This window comes from Ixodes scapularis, unplaced genomic scaffold, assembly GCF_016920785.2.
Source record: "Ixodes scapularis isolate PalLabHiFi unplaced genomic scaffold, ASM1692078v2 ptg001158l_1___fragment_3__unscaffolded, whole genome shotgun sequence".
NCBI classification, from domain to species: domain Eukaryota; kingdom Metazoa; phylum Arthropoda; class Arachnida; order Ixodida; family Ixodidae; genus Ixodes; species Ixodes scapularis.
The window spans coordinates 1,514,285-1,535,937 of record NW_024610108.1 but is presented as its reverse complement, the minus strand read 5'-3'; the positions used below and the strand labels follow the sequence as shown (position 1 = coordinate 1,535,937).

Sequence of the window (21,653 nt, the reverse complement as noted above, 5' to 3'; positions counted from 1 at the left end):
CCCTGACAATTTCAGGTGAAATTGCCTGACCACTGAAGAGGTGATTAAATATACAAGAACATTACAACACAAGGAATTGAGCATTGAGCACTCGGAGGATAATTTTGCACAGGCTTCATCCAACTTGCACATCCTGAAATATTCGGGTTCGTCCAGTGCGGATTAAACGAGAACTTCCTTACCGCCGACATCGTCAGTGAAGAGGCCACTTCCAGAAACATGACGCTCAACCACACACGTCAATAACCGGATGACAGCATGGCCGCCAGACGCACAATTTCGGATACTTTCACCTTACTGCTTCAATTGGGGTCTGCGGCTTTCCCATTTGTTATCTAGTAGCTCTAATGGATCTATCTAGTATCGCGGCCACAGTCGAATCCAATCGAATCCAATCCAAGGCTTAGACTGCATTTGTCGGCTGTTCCCTTTGTATTGAGTAGCAAACCCTACAACGGGTAAGCAGAGCCTGCGCTCCGGTCTAAGCTGAATTAATTGCCTACCGTAAAATACCGGGCAAGCGCCCACTCAAACTTTGGAGGTAATCGCAAAACAATGGGGGATGGGCACTTGTCCGGTCATCAATTTTACATATAAATGTACCGTGCTCATTTTCTCAGATCTCACAAACTTGGTAATGGGCACTTAATGTGGAATGGGCGGATGCGCGGTATTCTACGGTATATTTCTGCCCCCAAGTCCTCAAGTCTTTGCTCAGGGCACTTGAAGGCGTTTCCGGCTCATTTGCCCTGACTGGGCTCGCTTTTCGACCATATCCCTGACAATTCCCCGATTTTTCCGAGTAATTTAAATTTTCCTGACAATTCCCGGTTCTCCTGGTTAGGCGTCCATCGCGTGTAGGGGGCTGGGCTTTTGAAACACACTTTGCCGTTCTCATGTGGTCGCAATAAAATGTGTATCTAAAGATTTGACGTGTGCCACGCTGGACTTCATGCTCACATGATTCTAGTGCATGTTCACTGACAGTCTCTGCTGCTGCATGAAGCTGAAGGTCCAGCTACAGTTGAAGCCTGATGCAACTCCATGGCTCTTTATTTCAAATTGCATCGGCATCCGCCATTTTTTCCAACGAACAATGCACCAGGTCGCTCCAGGTCTGGATGGCGAGGCTTTTTATCTAGACATCATCACTTTAGCTGGGAAGGACACCTCCGATCACCTTCAGAATCTTAAACGAGTCCTCGAGAGACTTGGGAGAATACAGCTTCATAAAACTACCCTTTCAGTAAGAACCTATCGAGAGACCTAATACTTGCGGCTTATATGCCGAAATTTTATGGAGCCGGTGACTAACATAAATTTGCATTTTCGAGTAAAAAAGTAATAACTTTTTTTTTTATTTGCAAAATCCATTTTTTAATTTATCTTCACAGCAACTGGCAAAAGGTATTCCAGTATGAATTTCACCACAAAAATATATGGTTATGAACACCATTTCTCAACGATAGATTTATTGAGCATATTCCATGCAAAGCTATGCTTTACTTCGTTTGGGGGGTATAGAAGCTCATAAAATAGACCATTTGCTATATTACCCAAGCATCAAGAAGAATGCAGGGATTGGTGTTCCACGGGCCACACGCGCACGCCTTCCCCGTGTAAAAGATTCAAAGTAAATAACCCAAATAAAGCGTTCACGAACGCGCGTGCAAGATGCCATTTGTTTTAGGTATTTGCTTTAGAAAAGCTACTACTGCTGAGGTCAGCACGTATGGCGCGCGGAACACCAATCCTTGCATTCTCCTTGATGCTTGGGTAATATAGCAATAGGTATAATGGTTCGCAGGACTGAAACCTTGCACGCCCTCTTTCTATGTGGCTACAAACACCACCTGCATCTACAGGAAACTCTCACTCGAGCAAATGTCGGTTTAAGATATTTCAGAATAACAAACTTTAAAAAAATCTCTGGCGGTTTTACTACGCATTTTATGCAAAAATGTTTCAGTTAAACGAAAAACGAATTTCGGAATAGCGAATATTTCAGTTCAACAAACTTGATCGGTGGACCCAGGAATTATTTTTGCAATCAGTTCAACGAAGTTTTGTGCTCAGCGGTGCTAGCGTAGTCGGTGCCCGCCGCACTGCCACCACCACATCTGCAGCAGCGTCGTATCATTGCTGGCGTTTACAGCGCCACCGAGGCAAAACAGCCGTGCGGTAAACGATAACAAACCACGTGCCGTGTGTTTTTTCTTTGTCATCGGTTCCGTTCGGCCATCTTAGTTTTGGGTAACAACGGCAGGACGTTAATTTGTGTGCCCACTTTCATAATGAGTACGACGAAACGGTTGTCTCTATCAGACAAGCTCAAAAATCTTCAGCGTCTAGACAACGGTCAAAAACAAGTGGACATTATGAAGGACTATAGGATTCCACCATCGATGTAGTCAACGATAGTGAAGTTAAAGTCGAAGCTTGAAAGAGAAACTGCGTTCAATCCCAACAAGAAACAACTCTGTACGAGATATTTCCAGCCAGTGGGCAATGCCTCTGCGGTATAGGCCTCCTGCGCTGAAGCTTTGAACAGACTGTAGCACCCTCCTTTTGGGTAGTAAAAGCTTGCCTGATGGAGCCTCGCACTACATATGGCACGTTGGTTGAGCTTTCTTAACTCTGTGTGGTGCTGAAGAACGAAAAAACACCTTTGGACGCCAGAAATCGGCCAAACTCAATGTTGCGAGACAATCGAAAGTGCCAAATTCGTGACACCACCGCTAGGGCACGCGCCTATTATTTCTTGGTGGTGACGTCAGAATACCTGTGTCGTCATGCTTTCATTTTTTTTTTCTTTTTCACGTCTACTTTGGAACGCTTGAAACGGTATCTGTTGGCTCACGCTCTTAGCGTCTTAGCTTTGACGGCGTTCAATTTGTTTGTTTTTTTGTATTTATATATGTAACTATTTCTTTGGGTTCCTTGAAGTTCACTCAAGTGAGAGTTTACTGTATCAGGTCGACCGAGTGAGTGGATCAAAAGCTGACATTCCCAGGTAGTGTCCCCTTTTGACTTGATTTCTCTATCTACCACTGAAAACCTGCCAAATACTGCAACCTTTCAAGGCGGGCAAGTCGGCACGTGTTGTAGTGACAATAAAATAACGCAAAAAAAATCACGGGGACAAATAGAAGGATTACACACACAGAGCTTTAGAAAATAGTCACTACGGCTCGTAAACAAAAGAGCACCCATCATGAACACAAACAGGGCAAAGAACGAGGGCCAGTAGAACAAGTGGACAGGACTAGCCTCGTCCTTTGCACTTAGCGGTGTTTGTGTTCGTGATGCTTAACCAACTGGCCCACCAGTTCATTTTGGAGCATTCACCACTTTTAGCATCTTAAGTTCAAATACGTTTACAAATGCTGAAGAAATAAAAAAGAGAAGCGACGTTCCTCGAACACCACAGAGTTAATCTGATGCTTGCATAAAGGTATAGACTACTTCCATAAAGCCCTGCATGCAACACGGCCCGCGTTGCACTCTGGGAACTAGTTGGCCAGGGAGGAGAGTGGCATGGTTTCGATCGAGACGTCGGCAAGAGGTCACACACAGAGCGTGGACTATTAACGGCCGTTATCTCATGTTTTCTGGTCCCGAGAGCGGCATTTGTGGTCTCTAAACTAACCCAAATGGCCAGACCTCGAAGCTTTAGCACAAGCCCCAGACGTATAGCTTGTCTTAATGCATGCTTGTTGTATTTTTCTACTTGAGCCTTTCTGTTAGCGTTTCGAGGTATGTGGACGAGCCAGAGCTGGGAAGGTCGACGCTGCCAAGCTCGGGGATCTTGTTTGCGTACGAGTCAACAGGCTGTAGCAACCAATAAGTGTGCATACATCGAGATCGCGCCTTTACATTAGTGTTGTTGATCAGGAAGTTTGTTTGTTTCGTGCGTCCATAGACGAAATATCACTTTTTGCAATTACTGTTTTCTTAATATGCCTCAGTATGTGAGGTGAAACTCGGAGGCCCCATTGAAAAGCTCAATTATAATACACTTCTTATCTCTTATCTGTACTGACCCGCAGCACTGCACGAAGCAAAGTCCCCACCCACTTGCATTTTACTAATTTATTTATTTATTTATTGATACTGTCGGCCCTTTACAAGGCCTTTACAGGAGTGGTAATACATACAAGAAGTAAAAGAACAATCATGCACTGACACTTCAAAAAAGTGATTCACCCGGAGGAATAAAAAAGCAAAAGAAATACATTCAAAACACAAAGTCACGGCACATTATCAAGCACTATACTCTTTATATTTTTAACAAAATCGCAGACATTTGTCATAGTGACGACGGAATTCGGGAGTTGGTTCCATTCCTTTATTGCCCTAGGAAAGAAACTAAATTTAAAACAATCATTTTTGACAGATGGTTCCCTGATGTGCATGCTATGACGATGTCTCGTACATTCACTGACGCGTACGTCCATGTAATTATTTTTGTCTATCTTAACTAGACCATGAATGATCAAAAAAATTAATTTCAGGCGGTCGCACTTTGTTCTTAATTCAAGAGAAGGAAGTTCAGCAAGTCTACAGAGTTCAGTGGGGGAATGGTTACGATTATATTTATTAAAGATAAACCCGGAAGCAAGCCGCTGGACTTTATCAAGTTTCGACGAGTTAGCTATTGTACATGGATCCCACACTACTTTTGCATATTCAAGGATAGGTCTCACCAGTGTTTTATAAGCTAATGCTTTTATTTCTGGCGAAGCACTTGCAAGATTTCTTCTGAGGTACCATAGTGCCTGGTTAGCTTTTCTGGACACATTTTCCGTGTGTGTATTCCATCTTAAGTCGCTTGTAAAGGTAACTCCTAAGTACTTATCTTCGTCTACACGAGGTAGGTTGGTGTCATCTATAAAGTAATCATAATTTAGGATTTTTTCTTGTTATAGACATAACGACTGATTTTCGAGGGTTTAACACCATTTGCCACTCGTCGCACCAATGTTTGATTTCGAGGAGTTCATTTTGCAGTTTTAGTTGATCTTGTTCAGTTTCTATTTTATTGTACAAAATACAATCATCCGCAAACAGCTTAATTGGAACTGATATTCCACAGCGTATGTCGTCTATAAATATTAAAAATAAAAGCGGTCCTAGCACACTACCTTGTGGAACTCCAGAAGCAACTGGAGCGGGTCTAGACACACAGCCTCCCAACTCAACGAATTGAACTCTGGATGAAAGATACGAGCAAAACCAGTTTGTAATGATGGGGTTCTTAAACAAGGCGTTAATTTTAAGCAACAATTTAGGATGAGACAGTTTATCGAATGCTTTTGCAAAATCTAAAAATATGACGTCCGTTTGGCCACGGTTATTTATAGATTGGGAAAGATCGTGCACGGTTTCGATGAGTTGGGTCGTTGTGGAAAGACATTTACGAAATCCATGTTGATATTGAAACAAAATATTGTGATCGTTGAGGAACGTTAAAAGATGCTTTGAAACAATATGTTCGAGAAGCTTAGAGCACGTGTTAATGAGAGATATAGGTCGGTAGTTTCCCGCACAAGAAACAGAGCCTCCTTTATGTATGGGTACAATTTTGGCAGTCTTCCAGGCTTTTGGCACGGAACCATTATTTATAGACGACTGAAAAATTATAGTAAGATATTTGGCAACCCATTCAGCGTACCGCTTCAAAAACGCATTAGGAATTCCGTCAGGCCCAGCACTTTTTTTTACATCGATGTTAAGTAAGAGGTTAATAACTCCCTCCTCTTGAATTAATAAGTCACTAATTAAAGGATATCCAGCGAAATTTCTACCTCTTGGCAAATGTTGGTTGTCTCGAGTAAACACAGATGAAAAAAAGGGTATTGAATTCTTCCGCTCGTTGCTGACTGTTGTCAGAAGTAATTTCCTTTTTTCGGAGGGGATTAACATATCGCCAGAATTTAGCCGGGGCTTCTATAAGCCGGTTGAGCCGAACATGAACGCTCCGGAACTCTTGGGCCTGGTCCGCCAAGTCGCCAGGTGCGCACCAGACGGCGAAGTTGAACGTTGTATCTCGGAGGGAGTGGACGTGTTGTCTAGGAACAATAACAAACCCGCGAAGCCCCATATTCCGGTTAAGCGTGTGGTGTCGCTATTGAAAGAGCGTCGATTGTCTATCATTCCCGCCGACAAGGAAGGAGGGTTTGTGGTCTTAACAGAAGCCGAATTCGGGAGTAAGGCCCTTGAGGCTATTTCGTCAGTGTTCAAGCAGCGTCAAAAGGTGTCTTTAACTAAGCTAAAGGCGGAGGGGAAAAAATTGTGCCAGAGGTTAAAATTAGACAGGTTGTCACAGAGTATTGACAAAACCAAAAGCGAGTGCCTACAGATGATGTTCAGCGCTAAGACGCACAAAGTTGATTGTCCGTTAAGAGTGATAGTTTTGGAGAGAGGCACATGGCAGAAATCGATAGCACTCTTTCTGCAAGATAAACTGGGAGCCATTTGTATGGACGACCCGTTTATAGTCAAAAGCTCGGATGAAGTCGTAGATTTTTTAAAGACAAACGCGGACAAAGGCTTTCTAGCCTGCTCACTTGACATAAAGGATTTATACTATTCCCTACCGCACGACAAACTACTGACCTGCGTAGAGGAAAGCATCGATAAACACGGGGTGGTGGCCTTTCAGAACGCAGCAGGAATGACTGTAGATGACTTTCTCGAATTGCTTACATTTTATCTAAACTCGACCTTTGTTGAGTGGAACAGCGGAGTGTATATTCAGAAGCGAGGGGTGTGTATTGGCTCGTGTTTAGCTCCAGTTTTAAGCGATATATTTTTAGCCCATCATGACAGAGTTCTCTCGGAACGCCTGAATGACTTTAATGGTACGTAGTAAGGTTTTTAGATTCGTCGACGATTATTTAGTTTTTCTTCCCCATGACGTTTCTCACTTTCCCTCGGTGGTGAACAGCCTTTTAACAGTTTTTAGTACCGTCCTAGATCCTCTCAAGCTTACGCACGAGGTACCTGTGGACAACGTCATACAGTTTTTAGATATCAGGCTCACACTTTCGGAGCAACATGTGTGTTGGAAATACCAACCAAGAGCAAATAAGCCCCTGTTGCCTTTCAATTCATCCCATTCAAAACTTGTCAAGAGAGGAATTGTAAATTTGTGCTTTGTGAACGCCATCAGAAGGTCGTGTCATCATGCGATGCCTTCAGGTCTGAAGGAGCAGTCAGAACGCTTGGTGGCTGCCGGTTTCCCGGGAACGCTCCTGGTGTCGGTTGCAGAAAAGGTTTTAAAGAAGCTACGAGTAGTAGCGAGTCCAGACCAGGATGTGGCCCAAAAGAAACAAAGAGTGGCGGTTGTGCCTTACATGCACAAAACGGCACACAATCTCAAAAGGATAGCAAACCGCCTAAACGCTCGGGTGGTTTTTTCTGCACCCGAAAAACTTGCCAAGTTGTGCAAAATGACGGACCCTTACCGCAAACCACCGGTTGGCTGCGTGAAAAAGCATCGCAGCCCATTTGTAGATTGCGCAGATGGCGTCGTTTATGAGATCCCGCTGACGTCCGGTAAAAAGTATGTTGGACAGACGGGAAGATGTCTAAATGACAGATTGCGCGAGCACAACCTAAAAGTGAGCGGACAGCGTGACGGTCATTTGTCCATGCAAGGCCATGACTGTGGCTGCAAACCTGAATTTAATTTGTGCACTGTCATTAGAAAACATAGAGATAAGACGGTAAGGGAAATTATAGAGGCGGACCTGATAAGAAACTACGGGGATCGATGTGTCAGCGTGGCGTCGATCGATTTGGCAGACAAAGAGATACAGTTCTTGCGATCAGTGGCGTGGCTTGGGATTGGTTGAATGGCGCGATGATGCAGAGTATTTATACCTTTGATTTTCTGACGATTAAACCAGTTGAAGTTAGCGCATTGTGTTGTCTCGTTCCTACCCTTCGTCCCTGTCGTGAAGCGCTATTATGTTCTCCAAGTTTCTATAATAAATTTCTTAAGAGTGACATTGTAAAATTTATGCTTGGAATCTTTAACAAGCCTCTTCAGATGGTGACTCAAGCTTTGCAGTGTCATTTTCCTAGAGTCATTTGGTTTAATTGCATTAGCTTTCCGACATCGCTTTATTTTTATTTTTACATGAATAATTTCTCTAGTGATCCAGGGGTTCTTAGTTCTTATTATTTTGATACGCGTAGGCACAAATAAACTAATACAGTGTGCTGTCACATCAGCAAAAAAATTCCACAAAACTTCGGTAGCAGCATCTAACTGGTGGAGTGACTGGAAGTCGTGAAGCGATTTCTCAAGATAATCTAAAATGCTAACGTCATCTGCTGCCTCAAAATTAAGAACCTTTTTATGCGGAGGGCGACCAAGCCTGCAAGGGCTGAAGTTTAGCGTCATGCATGTCATTTTGTGATCTGAGATGCCTTCAAAAAGTTCACATTCCGAAAGAAGGGGTGTTAGGTTTGTGGAAACAAAGATTAAGTCAAGTAATGATGATGCAGCAGAAGTCGTTCTTGTGTGTTCTGTGACAACTTGAGATAAATTATAACAAAATGCAATTTCCAGTAGTTGCTCGCAGCTGGCTCCGTCTGTTGTTCCCACCGAAAGCGTACTCCAGTCAATGCCTGGTAAGTTAAAGTCGCCTACTAACAAGATGTTTTTATTATGACATATTACAGAGTCCACATACTGTCGCAACTTCACTAAAAATTCAACTGAGGAATTGGGAGGTCTGTATACACCGCCTAGGACTATAACCCGGTCATTCATTCTAATCTGGACCCATAGAGCTTCGATATCTTTAACCTCATCCAGTACAGTAAATACAATATCGCTTTTGATCAAAATTGCTACGCCTCCGCCACGTGCTTCCCTATCTTTTCTAATTATGGTATAATTTGGTGGTGTAATTTCACTGTCTAAAATATTGCAATGTAGCCACGTTTCTGTAATCACCATAGCGTCGGGTTCGTGCTCAAGAACAATGCTTTCAATTAGGTCAACTTTATTTACAATACTTCGGGCATTTATGTTAATTAGTTTAAAGCGTGCTTTGTTGTGACTTCATTGATCCTTATCCTGCGTACTCGGATATGATGAGCACCGATATCTTTCGTTTCTAACCTCGTCCCAGGCATAGAGAACGTTGTTTATTTTGACCTTATCAAAAACCAATCTAGCCTTTGCGCCTTCCTTTCTTTCATCTGCAGTAGAGTTCCACAGGTGCTTGCGTATCTCCACGACTCTTTTTGAGAAATCCTCGTTAATGCTGATTTGGGTACCCTTTAGTTTGGAGCAATTGTTAAGAATTTTCATTTTATCCCGAAAGTCAGTTAATTTCACAATAACAGGCCGAATTCTACCGGGTATGTGCCTCCCAAGTCTGTGAATTCTTTCAATGGAATCAACCTTAACTTTCAGTATACCATCAAATACCTCATGAGTTACGCTTCTCACAAGGACTTCTTCCGTTTCGGGTGTTGCTTCACTAATACCTCTAATTATCAAATTATTTCTCCGGGATCGATTTTCAAGATCGTCGATTTGTTTGTAAAAAGAAGTAATTTCGTGATCGTGACCGGTAAGCCTGGTTTCAATTTGACCAAGCCTGCCACTAGTTTCATCGACCATTTGTAATTTTTCCTCAATCGTGTCCAGCCTGTTTTGCAGCTTCTGTATATTGATTTCCGAAGTGTCTTGTTTTACCTGAATTTCGTTGACCTTTTTAAGGATCTCTTTTTGTGTCTATTCAACATTGCGTATGCGCATAACGTTATCCTGCAATCGTATAGGCATATTCGCACATACAAACCGTTTCAAGAAAGCAAAAGTCGAGCACTTGTGTAAAAAATGTCGCACCGTTCACCAGAACTACGCCGCACGGGCATGAACCCCTTTGCGGTGCGCCAAACGAACGAAATTATTCAAAGTGCATTTGACGGTTGCTAATGGCCATAATATTTGTTATGTGCTTGCTTTCTTCCTGTCTGAGTATACCAAGATAATTTCAGACACACCGTTCAGGCACAGATCCTGGGCGTCAGTAAAAGCTCGTCCAAAAAGGCTTAGCGAGGAGTAGGCGACGCTTGTTAGGGCCTTCGTCGTAGCTAGCCAATCTCAGCGTTTGTGAAAATTAATCTTCTATCAGCATAAAATTTGAGTGGGAGATATATGATGACACGAGGAAGACATCATATAACTTTGGTGCAGTAGTGAGGTCGAATTTATTGCGTTTCCTTAAAAGTTCATGCGTCAACGCTGGGCTCAACTTTGATACTCCTGGGAGGATGCAGTTCGCTTTTCGCCCAATGAAGTAACAAGAAGACGTTTGGCAAACAAAATATGTGTAAGGAACCAGGTGACCAAATTTCAGTTGTAGCTCACTGGTACTAGAGGGGATTATTGAAATTGAACACAAAGGTGAGGTGACTAAGCCACGTCTTAGTACGTTTGCATACGCACACACAATATCCGGTGCTTTGGGAACCAAGGAAAGTGCCCCGGTCTTCGTTTTGTATCGCTCGAGAATGAGTGTATTGTATGTTCGTGAAAAGTCAGATAATCGAAAACGCAAGCATCGCGTTCGGTCGCGGCGCAATAGCACGAGATGGAGCTGCTCAGTCGAAACCGAAACTGAGTGGCCAACTAGTTCCCAGAGTGCACCGCGTGGTATTTCGCCGCGATGGGGCACTTTGGTTTTGGAAGAAGTCCATTCATCAATCCTTGCAAATGCAGTGGTGGTCCAGCCATTTTAGGTTTTGGAGCAATTTTTGGAGCAAGAAAAACCCAATTTTGGAGCAATTCGTATCACATAAACTCCCCTTTTGGAGCAGGGAAAAGCTCGTTTTGGAGCACCTTGGTATCAGGAAAACTAAACATTTTGGAGCAGCATGAACATAGAGCAGTTCTGTGCCATGTCTTTATTATTATATATATATTACGGCTGCCGAAAGTCCGAAACTATAGCGATTTATTAAACATGTTTGTAAGCTCCATTCTGAGTTCGCACGCAGTGCGACAGTATGACAACCAAGGGGTGACCAATCGTTTACGGCATTTGACATGAAAAGGAACACGCAACAATTCGCAACAAGGAAATCAAGCTACGACCACGCGATCGAAAAGAGTACCACGTTCGGTATTGATGCCGCTGGTCTGCCGGTGAACGAGCGTCCGAGCAAATTTCTACTATGGGGTCTGTAACTTAAAACGCGCATGCAGAAAAAAAAAACTACTCACGTTGGCTCCTCTTTAAGAGGACTTAGTAGTGGCGATGCAGAAATGAACAGCCACAACGCCGCATATCAAAACGGTCGCAACAAAACAATAATGCGCAATAATGCCACTGGGCCGGAAACCTGAATTGGATTGTGATGGCTATGGTAACGGCTCTACCCTTTATATCGGGCGGCAGCTTGCACCTGCTTGCACCACCTAGAGCACTATATAGGTCTATAGTGCTCTAGCACCACCTAGCCTAGAAAACAAAACTCCCCCGGGTTGCCAGCCGAAAACGCCATTCTTCCAAAAAAGGATTCGTTCACGGACCGACTAGCCCTTTTTGGCGCAATTTGTGTCTTTAGGCGCAGCAAGGCGCAGGTAAAGGAGAATTTATCAAAATGGCGCAATTGGCGCAGCTGGACCACCCCTGCAAATGTTTCAGATGGCACCCAGCCCCGACAACAAATACAAATGCTACAAGGCCTCCTAGCACCCGTCAAGCAAAGGGTGGCAAGGAAGTGAGCCCACCTGTCCGTCGTCGTCTTTGTCGTGAAGACCTTCTGTACCCCGAAGCGTAGTGGGAGGACCCTCTGAACCCCCAAGCGTAGTAGGAGGACCTCAGCATGGCGCCCAAGTTCGTCGGGTCCTGCAGCCACATCAAGAGGCAAGCCGTCGTCGACACCCCTAAACTCGCAAAGATGTACACTACACGATACTTTTAAGGCCTGTTTACACGTACGCCAACTCGGCAGTACAGACATAGCACTGACTTTGAACTAAAGACCCAGTCTTGTCCCGTTCACACACACAATGCAGCACAAATTTGGCGATGATGCAGCAGTGAATCGGCTCCGTCTCAGCGCTGGGATGGATGTGCGAACCGACATTTGGTGCAAATATGACATTGGTCCTTTCTAAAAATTTAAGAATGCAATTGTAGGCACCGAGTTGTACCGCTTAGGTTAGTACCTAAAACATGCTCTTAACAGCCCACTATTAGTATTGATAACAGCCTTGAGATTGTAAAACAAACAAAAAATAGAGACTGCTCGTTTGCGCCAACCGAGAAGACGAGAACGGCGTCTCCGTGGCCGTGTTTCAAAATTCACTCCATCTTACTCCGGGGTAAGGGTTTTGGACCTTGGCATTCTAATACCTACCTACGTCCAGCGCCTTTTAGTCTGTGCTGTCACGTGACACGACCCACCGGAGTAACTCGAATCGACTTGGGTGAGATTTGGAACACAATTCGTTGGACACCCGACCTCAGGCACGCGCTCGCTGCCTTTAGTCATGCTTCAGCTGCACGTGCACGCTCGTGGCTCAACAGGTGCGGAAGCACTGCCAAAGGTGGGAAGCTTGCGCTGGCCTTCCCAAGTTCTCATCCTGTCAGTGATGGAGAAGGATGTTCTCAAATGCTTCTATAGACCAGCACGCGGCCCTGACGTCACGCAGCTGCGGTGGCATTGTCGACGGTACTGCGTGTGCGCAGACGCTTCACTTCACGTGAATTTGGTTTCTGCGCATGCGCAGTGCCCACACCTGGTGTAGGCAAACGCGGGCTTCTTTGTGAACAGCGTGTCGGTGTATACTGAGGAGTGCCCAGGTGGCACCACTGACTGGCGACAGAACTAATGAAATACGATCGGCGGCGACCTCTACGTAGTAAAGGAACCCTTCCTCGTCTATGCGTGAATGCAATGAAGCGGCGAAAGAGCCTACAGATTTTGCAAACGACAATGGTAACACTTGGGAGTGCTTGGCTTATAGTTATGATTCAGCTATTGCCTCCAATCTTCTAAAATAGTGCTTAAACTAGAGAACACTTCAGTTGGGGGCGGGGACGGCCGAGGGAACTTTTACGAGCTGGGGGACCCTTGACTGTACTCTGGGGGGTTCCTAGAAATGCAGTTTACTTTTGGAACCCAAGGTCTCAGCCAGGAATGGCCAAACTGTGGCTCGAAAGTCGCGTGTAGCTGATCGCGTGTCTGAATGCAGCTCCCTGGTAAACATACGCCCCTCGTCAGAGTAGAGGAAAGAGTTATTGAAGACGACTTGCGTTCAGGCAGCATTGCACCACACACCATATGTACGCCGAGCAAGGCGCTTGTTTCACGAATGGGGATGTGCAATAAGACATAACGAGCAATCGCTTCATGAATGGAATTCGCTGTGGCCACTAACTGAGACAAAAGACATAAAAAAAAAAAACAGCCACGTTTTACTTTTACTCTTCACATCAAATAGTCCTTTTTCTGTGGTCTATTACATACGTCCATCTGGCCCCCCCTGCCCTAAGTGTACCTCACTCGACGGCTCCACTCCAGACGAACCCAGAAGCACCCACTGCCCGATGCAGCGAGTCCTCCGACTCACCTGATGGCTTCTGTTCGTGGTGAGGTAGTCAAGATTGGTGAGGGAAGACCGCTTGGGTGCCAATTCCCGCTGCTCAGCGAGACCCAGCATCTCTGTCCAGGGCAATGACGCTCCGGAACTTTAACTTGCTGCCCCGGATGTGCAGAGAGAGCGGCTCCCGCCTGCCCGTCTTCAGCGCCAGCAACACTGAGTGCAGACCAAACATCACTTCCCCAATCACCCTGGCAGGCCTCGCGGACTTCTTGTAGACAGCCTGGTACATATACAAACTTGGACGGTGGTGGCACAAACACTCACAATGATTACCTCAAGCAATGACGCAAAGTCTGTCGGCTCAATTCAGCCACGGCGATGTAATTTCAGCTCCCGAAAGTTCACCTTTTTGCCCAATATGGCTTATCTTTCACCCCCCAATTTCGTAAAAAAAAAAAAAAAAGACAACTTTTTAGCATTGTACTTCTCTTTAATAATGATGAGCTTCTTAAGCATTTCCGATCTCATCAATCATCAAAAGCTTACAATCTTCAAAATTAACAACGGACAGCACATGATCTAAACACCTTGGCAAAGCGACCCATTTGAAAAGTCTGTCTACACGCCCTGTCTTGTGCCAAAGCGGTAAGGACGACATTATGAAGCTCCTCCACAGCAAGACAAGCGGACGTCTCTGGAAGAGCAGGAGACTGGGAATTTTCTCTACCAAGTCCGTCCTTGTTACGTCGCCTTCGATTCACTAAAGTTGAGGGTGCTTGAAGTTAGGCTATCTTGTCCTTCAATCGCCGCCATTACCCCCCATTCACACTGGAAGCGGATCCGCGTTCGCGAAGCGGTTGCGAAAGCGGTTGTATAAAGATCCAGTGCAATTGCACGCGCATTTGATGTCATCGTGTGCGCGTGCAATTGTACTGAATCCTTATACAACCGCGTTCGCAACCGCTTTGCGAACGCGGATCCGCTTCCAGTGCGAATGAGCCCTTAGAGCGGAAATATTGGACTTCTTTTTTGACGGCTCAGAGTTTTGAAAAGGAGTAAAGCGATACGCACTATGTCGTGCGCCTCGACCGGAAATGGCTATACGCACTACGCGGAGAGCTCATGCCCTTTGGGTCACCCTTTTCGGACAGCGCGTGTATCACTGGTGAGCGCATTAACCCATCCCACCGCCAGCGTTCATGCCGCTTCGCCGCGACAGTGTGCGACCACTAGTTACAAAACTTAACCCGTACACACCGCTTTGCTGCATCCAGCTGGCAACCCAAGCCCCACTGTCCCTGGTTGCACCTCCGGAAAGAGAGTCCCATACCATTTAGTTCTGCAAAATTTCATCAACAAGTTTTTTTTTTTTTTTTTTTTTTTTTTTTTTTTCAGTGTTAATTGTAAAAAAAGAAATGTCAAATATCACCAAAATGCTGGACAAAAAAATGTTCTAGAAAGAAAAAAAAAGTATGACCACAGTGGCGACTGAACCGAGGCCCGCTGCGTATGAAGCGGACACCAGTGGGCAAGGCGACAGCAAGCCTGACATGTCGCGTAAATGTTTTTTCCCTTGTACGCAGTTTTTGCTGCTGCTACTGCTGTCGCACCACAGTTCATCACCAACGGAGGACACGCGCGGACACAATCAACTGGGGACCATCAGCCTACAGGACTACGCGGCAACTAAAGTGCTCGTCACCCAGATTACCGCATCACCTCGTCACCGAGTGCACAATGACAAGGACTACAGTCACGTGTTTGATCGGCAAATGAAAATCCTGGGAGGCACTTCAACGTCGGCCTTCGGGGCTATAAAGGCACAGCTGCACGGATCAGCGATCAGTGGGCAAGGCGACAGCAAGCCTGACATGTCGCATAAATGGTTTTTCCCTTGTACGCAGTTTTTGCTGCTGCTACTGCTGTCGCACCACAGTTCATCACCAACGGAGGACACGCGCGGACACAATCAACTGGGGACCATCAGCCTACAGGACTACGCGGCAACTAAAGTGCTCGTCACCCAGATTACAGCATCACCTCGTCACCGAGTGCACAATGACAAGGACTACAGTCACGTGTTTGATCGGCAAATGAAAATCCTGGGAGGCACTTCAACGTCGGCCTTCGGGGCTATAAAGGCACAGCTGCACGGATCAGCGATCAGTGGGCAAGGCGACAGCAAGCCTGACATGTCGCATAAATGGTTTTTCCCTTGTACGCAGTTTTTGCTGCTGCTACTGCTGTCGCACCACAGTTCATCACCAACGGAGGACACGCGCGGACACAATCAACTGGGGACCATCAGCCTACAGGACTACGCGGCAACTAAAGTGCTCGTCACCCAGATTACAGCATCACCTCGTCACCGAGTGCACAATGACAAGGACTACAGTCACGTGTTTGATCGGCAAATGAAAATCCTGGGAGGCACTTCAACGTCGGCCTTCGGGGCTATAAAGGCACAGCTGCACGGATCAGCGATCAGTGGGCAAGGCGACAGCAAGCCTGACATGTCGCATAAATGGTTTTTCCCTTGTACGCAGGTATGTGGAGAATTTGATGATTATTCGTACCGCTCAGATGACCGTTGTTTATTGCTGTTGCCTTGCCCAAGGCTCGTGAAACTGCTCCTTGTTGCCATTGTTGATTGTCGCTGGAGAGCACTCGTGCTTTTAAGGGGAGGAGATGTTGAAGAAAATCCTGGCCCAGATAGAGATACAATGCGGGAAATACTGGAAAGTCAGAAAGAGATGGCGGCTAACATATCAACATTGGTACAGGGTCAGAAAAGCTTTGAAAAACGATTAGAGGCTATTGAAGCGTCTACTTCCAAGATAAAGGATCTCAGTAGGGAGCTAAATGACACACAAGGAAAACTAGTGCACTTAGAAGCGACCGTAGTAAAGCTCGAGTCAAAGATCGATGACTTGGAAAATAGATGTAGGAGAAATAACTTGGTAATCTACGGAGTAGAGGACGCAGAAACGGAGCAACATTTGGTGGAAAAAGTGGTGGAAGGCTTCTTTAAAACAAAAATGGGTGTTGAAGTTAAATCTCTCGAAAGAATTCACCGTCTCGGAAGGGTGGCTAGGGGTAAACCGAGACCAGTAATCTTGCGCTTTGGAAACTACAATGAAAGGCAAAATATTCTCAGAAATGCTAAAAAATTAAAAGGAACGCGCATATTTATTAACGAGGACTTTTCGAAAAATGTTAGAATGATAAGGAAAAAACTGTGGGACAGTGCGAAAGAAAACAGGCAAAGGGGAGAGAAGGTATACTTAGCGTATGATAAATTGAAGATTAATGGAGTGACTTACGCATGGGAAGTAGATACAAACCAGAGAGTTGAACTTTACTCAGCCAGAGAAGTACCTTCACCCGAGCATGATAATTGACAGGCATCTGATTTCCCACAGGCAAACAGTGTCCTATTTATTAACCTTAATGCAAGAAGTATCATAAATAAAACCCTCGAGCTAGAACATATTTTAATAGAGCATGACCCCGATGTAGTAGCTATCACTGAAACCTGGTTAGACTCGTCTGTGACAGATGATATCATAATACCTCCCGGTTACGTGCTCTATCGAAAGGACAGAGAAAGTAGAGGAGGGGGTGTTGCTCTAGTAATCAAATCTTGTTTAAATTCTTCAGAAATCGAGGGAGCTCCAGGCATAGAAAATGTATGGTGTAGCATCAAAATGGAAAAAAGTGAGTTAATTGTGGGAGTACTGTATCGACCCCCGCAAATGCCACGTGGATATTTGCGAGATTTAAGTGAGTTCCTTTTTAAACTGAAAGTAAGTTCCAAGAAGGTTGTTTTAATGGGAGATTTCAATCTCGGTGGAATTGACTGGGTAACGTTAGGATCTGGGAACCACGAAGTATCATGTGCTGAGGAACTTTTAGATATAGTTTTCTCACATAATTTAACTCAAATTGTTAAGGGACATACTAGAATACAAGGGAAATCAGAAGCTCTTTTGGATTTAATATTTATAAATGAGAACCTTATAAACCACGCGTATGATTGCAAGATTAGCCCGGGAGTTTCGGACCACAGCACTGTAGATTTTACGTTGTCCTTAAAGCCTATGCTCAGGAGAATTGAAATTACTTCGTATAAAAACTTTCAAAAAGCCAATGACGAGTCAGTTATTGATCAACTTAGCCTGAACTATGATAACTTCGAGCACCTAGCTGGCAACCCGTTGATAGAAGTGAATGACCTATGGCTCAATTTTAAGGAAATGATACTTGAATGCACTCGTAAGTTTGTCCCAGTGGAAATAAGAAAAGAAAACTTGAACAGTCCTTGGATTACAAGGGACATAATCCACCACAAACGACGATTGTCAAGGTGTAGAGCAAGAGCATGCAAAAAACACGACGGGTTCCAGCAGGCAAAAATACAGTCACTGAGCAAAGAGCTGAAAGCAAAAATAAAAACTTCGAAAACGATTTTCTTTAATGTAAAAATGCAAAACTTTTTGAGATATTCACCACAGAAGTTTTGGCGACAATTAAAACCAAGTAAGAAAGTAATTACCAAAGTGATAGTAGAAGAAGAAGTGATTGAGGACAAAACTGAAATTGCGAATTGCTTTAACCAATATTTTGTCAGTGTTTTTTCCGCTGGTAATAACATTTTACCAACATTTTGTTTGTTTGAGAATGTGCCCCCAATCGAAGACGTGGAGGTCTCAGAGGAAGGAATTTTTTCACAGCTACTTCTTATCGATCCAAAGAAAGCCGCCGGACCGGATGACATTCATAATCAATTTTTAAGGCGTTATAGCGAACGGTGTTCAAAATATCTCACGATCATTTTTAATAAATCGCTTTCAGATGGGTCCGTTCCCAATGACTGGAAGCTGGCCAAAATAATACCTATTCTTAAGACTGGAAATGCCTGTAAGGTCACGAATTATAGACCCATATCATTAATATCTACTTGTTGTAAAATACTTGAGCATGTTGTTTCAAAGCATATAAGGATGTTTTTAGATACCTACTCTGTTCTTGATGAAAAACAGCATGGCTTTCGAAAAGGCCTGTCTACCACAACTCAATTAACACAATTAATTCACGATTTTTCTTCTGCCCTTGACAGAAGAGGTCAGATTGATGTAATTTTTTTAGACTTTCAAAAAGCATTCGATAAGGTAAACCATAATAAATTACTTTTAAAGCTCAAGCATTTACTAAAAAACACGAAAGTTCTGCGATGGATAGAAATGTTTTTGTTTTGTAGAAGGCAATTTGTGAGCATTGATGGTCACGCTTCCATGCCTTGCGGGGTCGACTCGGGAGTCCCCCAAGGTTCTGTACTTGGGCCCCTGTTATTTTTGGTTTTTATTAATGACGTTCTTCGCGATATTACAGTAAAGGCACGACTTTTTGCTGATGATTGTATATTGTATACTTACATAAACGGTGATTCTGACCATGTTGAACTAAACGACTGTTTGCAGAAAATTAGCAAATGGTGCGAGATCTGGCAAATGTCTTTAAATACTGACAAAACAGTTTGCATGTCAATAACGCATAGGAGAGTTCCTTCTGTGTATAACTACTACTTGAAGAGTGAACCTTTGTCTAGGGTAGATGAATTTAAGTATTTAGGAGTAACAATAACCAGTGATTTAAGTTGGAACAAACATGTCAGTAATATAGTAAAAAAAGCCACAGCTAAACTCTGGTCACTAAGAAGATCATTAAAATTGGCAACCACTGAAACTAAATTGCTAGCTTATAAAATGCTAATAAGACCTAGATTCGAGTATGCTAGTGAAGTTTGGGATCCTCACACAAAAGGTTTAATATTGAAATTAGAAAAAGTTCAAAGAATGGCACTGCGTTTCATTTTTTCGAAGTACAGAAGACTGGATTCACCAACTGAGCTCTATTCTAAGGCAAGCATTTCCTTATTAGAAGAGAGGAGAAAAAATAAGCGTTTAAAAATGCTTTTTATGATTTTAGATGGCACACTGCAGATTGATAAATATCAATTCATCAAACCCCATCTATCTAGAATCACACGTAATAAGCATACTAGGACAATCGAAGAGTACAGATTCAACAAAGAATGTTTCAAGAATTCGTATTTCTCTCGGACAATAAGGGAATGGAATACACTTCCTGAAAGCGTTGTTATATCCAAAACGGTTTTTGATTTTACAAAGTGTCTCCCATGTAACTAATAGACCTCCTGTTATCATTTTTGCTGTACCTTCTGCTTTTGATATGAGTATTAGGTGTCGTATAGTCCTTCATTTTTTGTCATTGTGTTCTGCATGTGTATTACATTGTCTACTGTTTTTTGTACTCACTCCTATCATAGTCCCCACTGGGGGACTGATAGTATTATGAAATAAATAAATAAATAAATAAAAAATCACTATGCTACACCACCCCTTTGGAAAAAATAAATGGGGGTTGTGTACATTTATACAGCGTGTAGTTGGGTCAGCCATTTCAAAGTTGCGACGAGTCACTCACTGTAGATGAGCAATTTAGCCAGTGAAGTACAACCGCTGGCCTGGGGTCTTTAACGTGCACCACGCAGCAGTAATACACGACCGCACGCCGATACGATGCTCATCCAGATCGAAACGGGCAGGGGCCCTGGGGATTGAACCCAGGACCCCTGGGTTCAATCGGAAACGAGTTGTAACCATTCGTTTTATACGAGTTGCGCGTAGTGCGTATAGCCATCTCCGGTCGAGGTGGACGACGTAGTGCGTATGGCTTTACACTTTGAAAAAAGTTTATTCTCTTTTTGGGGATGTGCCAAAAGGTCTCGAAAGCAACACCAAACATTCCGCGAATTGGCGGAAGTGTGTACCTCTGCGACTGGGGGGCATGATTTCTGGCCCCGCTGGATTCAAGGGCCATCAAATCCACATCGGCGACGCCCTCATGGTGCCAAGCTTTGTTGTGGAAACACCGTTCAGGCAGTGCCGTCCGTCTGGCTTGGCACGCGGCATCGAACACACATTGGGGCCCCTCCTGAAAAGTCGACAACATAGACGTGAAAGAAGATTAAAGCGGAATAGCAGTAAACGAAGCAAGTTTGGTGCAAAATAAAAATAAAAAGAGCCCGCATGGATCATGATCGTGCACAGTACAGTCACTCTACTGCACAGCGTGGTGCAGAGGCACAACCGAGACAGTGGCGAAGGTCGCGGCGGTCGTCTCCGCGTGGCGAATGTGAACAAGCAAATTACCTGGATCGGATGGAAGACAACGAATGTCATGCCGCGAGAAAAGAACAAAAAGCGTGAAACCCCAGTGAGCGTCCAAAACCAAGTCTAAACAGCGCGGCCAACACCAAAAAACAAATCTACCGGAAACGGAAACATTGACTGCAGTGTTGCCAACTCAAAAATTGAAAACCCGCAGTCGGAATCCCAAAAACCGCTAAAGCCAAAGCACAGCGCAAAAATGCCTTTTTAACAATTTAATTTTTGCTTTAATTCTTGCTCAAAGGTATATTAACAGAATAGATCACGTCAATATCATCTTAAAAGAAGCTTTCCTTATGTTTTGACTAGAAATCTGTCACGCCACGCCACAAGAACTTTTCTTGGCAATGCAGTGGAAGCAGACCTGTGCCAACGAGCTCGTTGACCTGTGCGCCCACCACTGATCTCTATTATAGTGGCGCCCACTGATCTCTGGATCGCGTTTGCCCGCTCCGCGAATGCGGTCACTGGCGGCCATCTTTAAGTAGAGTTATATCACCTCTAGCCAATGTAAGCTGCTGCAGCCGCTATCATCCATCCATGGTAGATAGCGTTTTGGCAGGTGGGTTGGTCAAAATAGCGTGGGTGATATTGCGTGCTTGATTAAAATTATTTGACGAAACATGTTTTGAAACACGGCGTGAACAGTAGTCCGGTTTTTGAGGACCTGGTAAAAGTTTCACAAAATCGCAGCACCGGGAGAAAAGCAGCACAGCACGTATCGAAAGTCGCATCGAAAGAAGCATCGAAAGCAGACGACGGTACGGAGTCTGCTTTTGATGCGAGCTGCGCTGCTTTTCCCCGGTGCTGCGCTT

General features: G+C 44.3%; 2 protein-coding genes across 3 annotated transcripts in view; one reads left to right on the top strand and one right to left on the bottom strand.

The window, feature by feature from the left end:
• LOC120847056 overlaps positions 1 to 20,891 on the bottom strand; it is a 40,346-nt gene extending 19,455 nt beyond the window's left edge. The window contains exons 1-4 of one of the 2 annotated variants that reach the window (XR_006077213.1): positions 20,821 to 20,891; positions 20,439 to 20,602; positions 13,613 to 13,798; positions 11,765 to 11,882 (exon numbers count right to left, since the gene is read on the bottom strand). Coding sequence is in view for 1 of the 2 variants with exons in the window: in XM_042288111.1 (XP_042144045.1) it covers positions 11,765 to 11,882; positions 13,613 to 13,702 (208 nt within the window). In the remaining variant the exon portion in view is untranslated. Of the gene's footprint in view, positions 1 to 11,764; positions 11,883 to 13,612; positions 13,936 to 20,438; positions 20,603 to 20,820 lie in introns of those variants that run through there. The other variant, XM_042288111.1, reaches the window with a different exon arrangement.
• Positions 15,389 to 17,029, top strand: LOC115313971. Its single transcript, XM_040218996.3, has one exon. It carries the CDS (start codon positions 15,457 to 15,459, stop codon positions 16,984 to 16,986), a length of 1,530 nt encoding a protein of 509 aa, XP_040074930.3. The 5' UTR covers positions 15,389 to 15,456; the 3' UTR covers positions 16,987 to 17,029.
• Positions 20,892 to 21,653: the final 762 nt, after the last annotated feature.

Coding starts and splice junctions, on each gene's coding strand:
- LOC115313971 (XM_040218996.3), top strand. CDS start 15,457: ATGTCGCATAAATGGTTTTTCCCTTGTACGCAGTTTTTGCTGCTGCTA.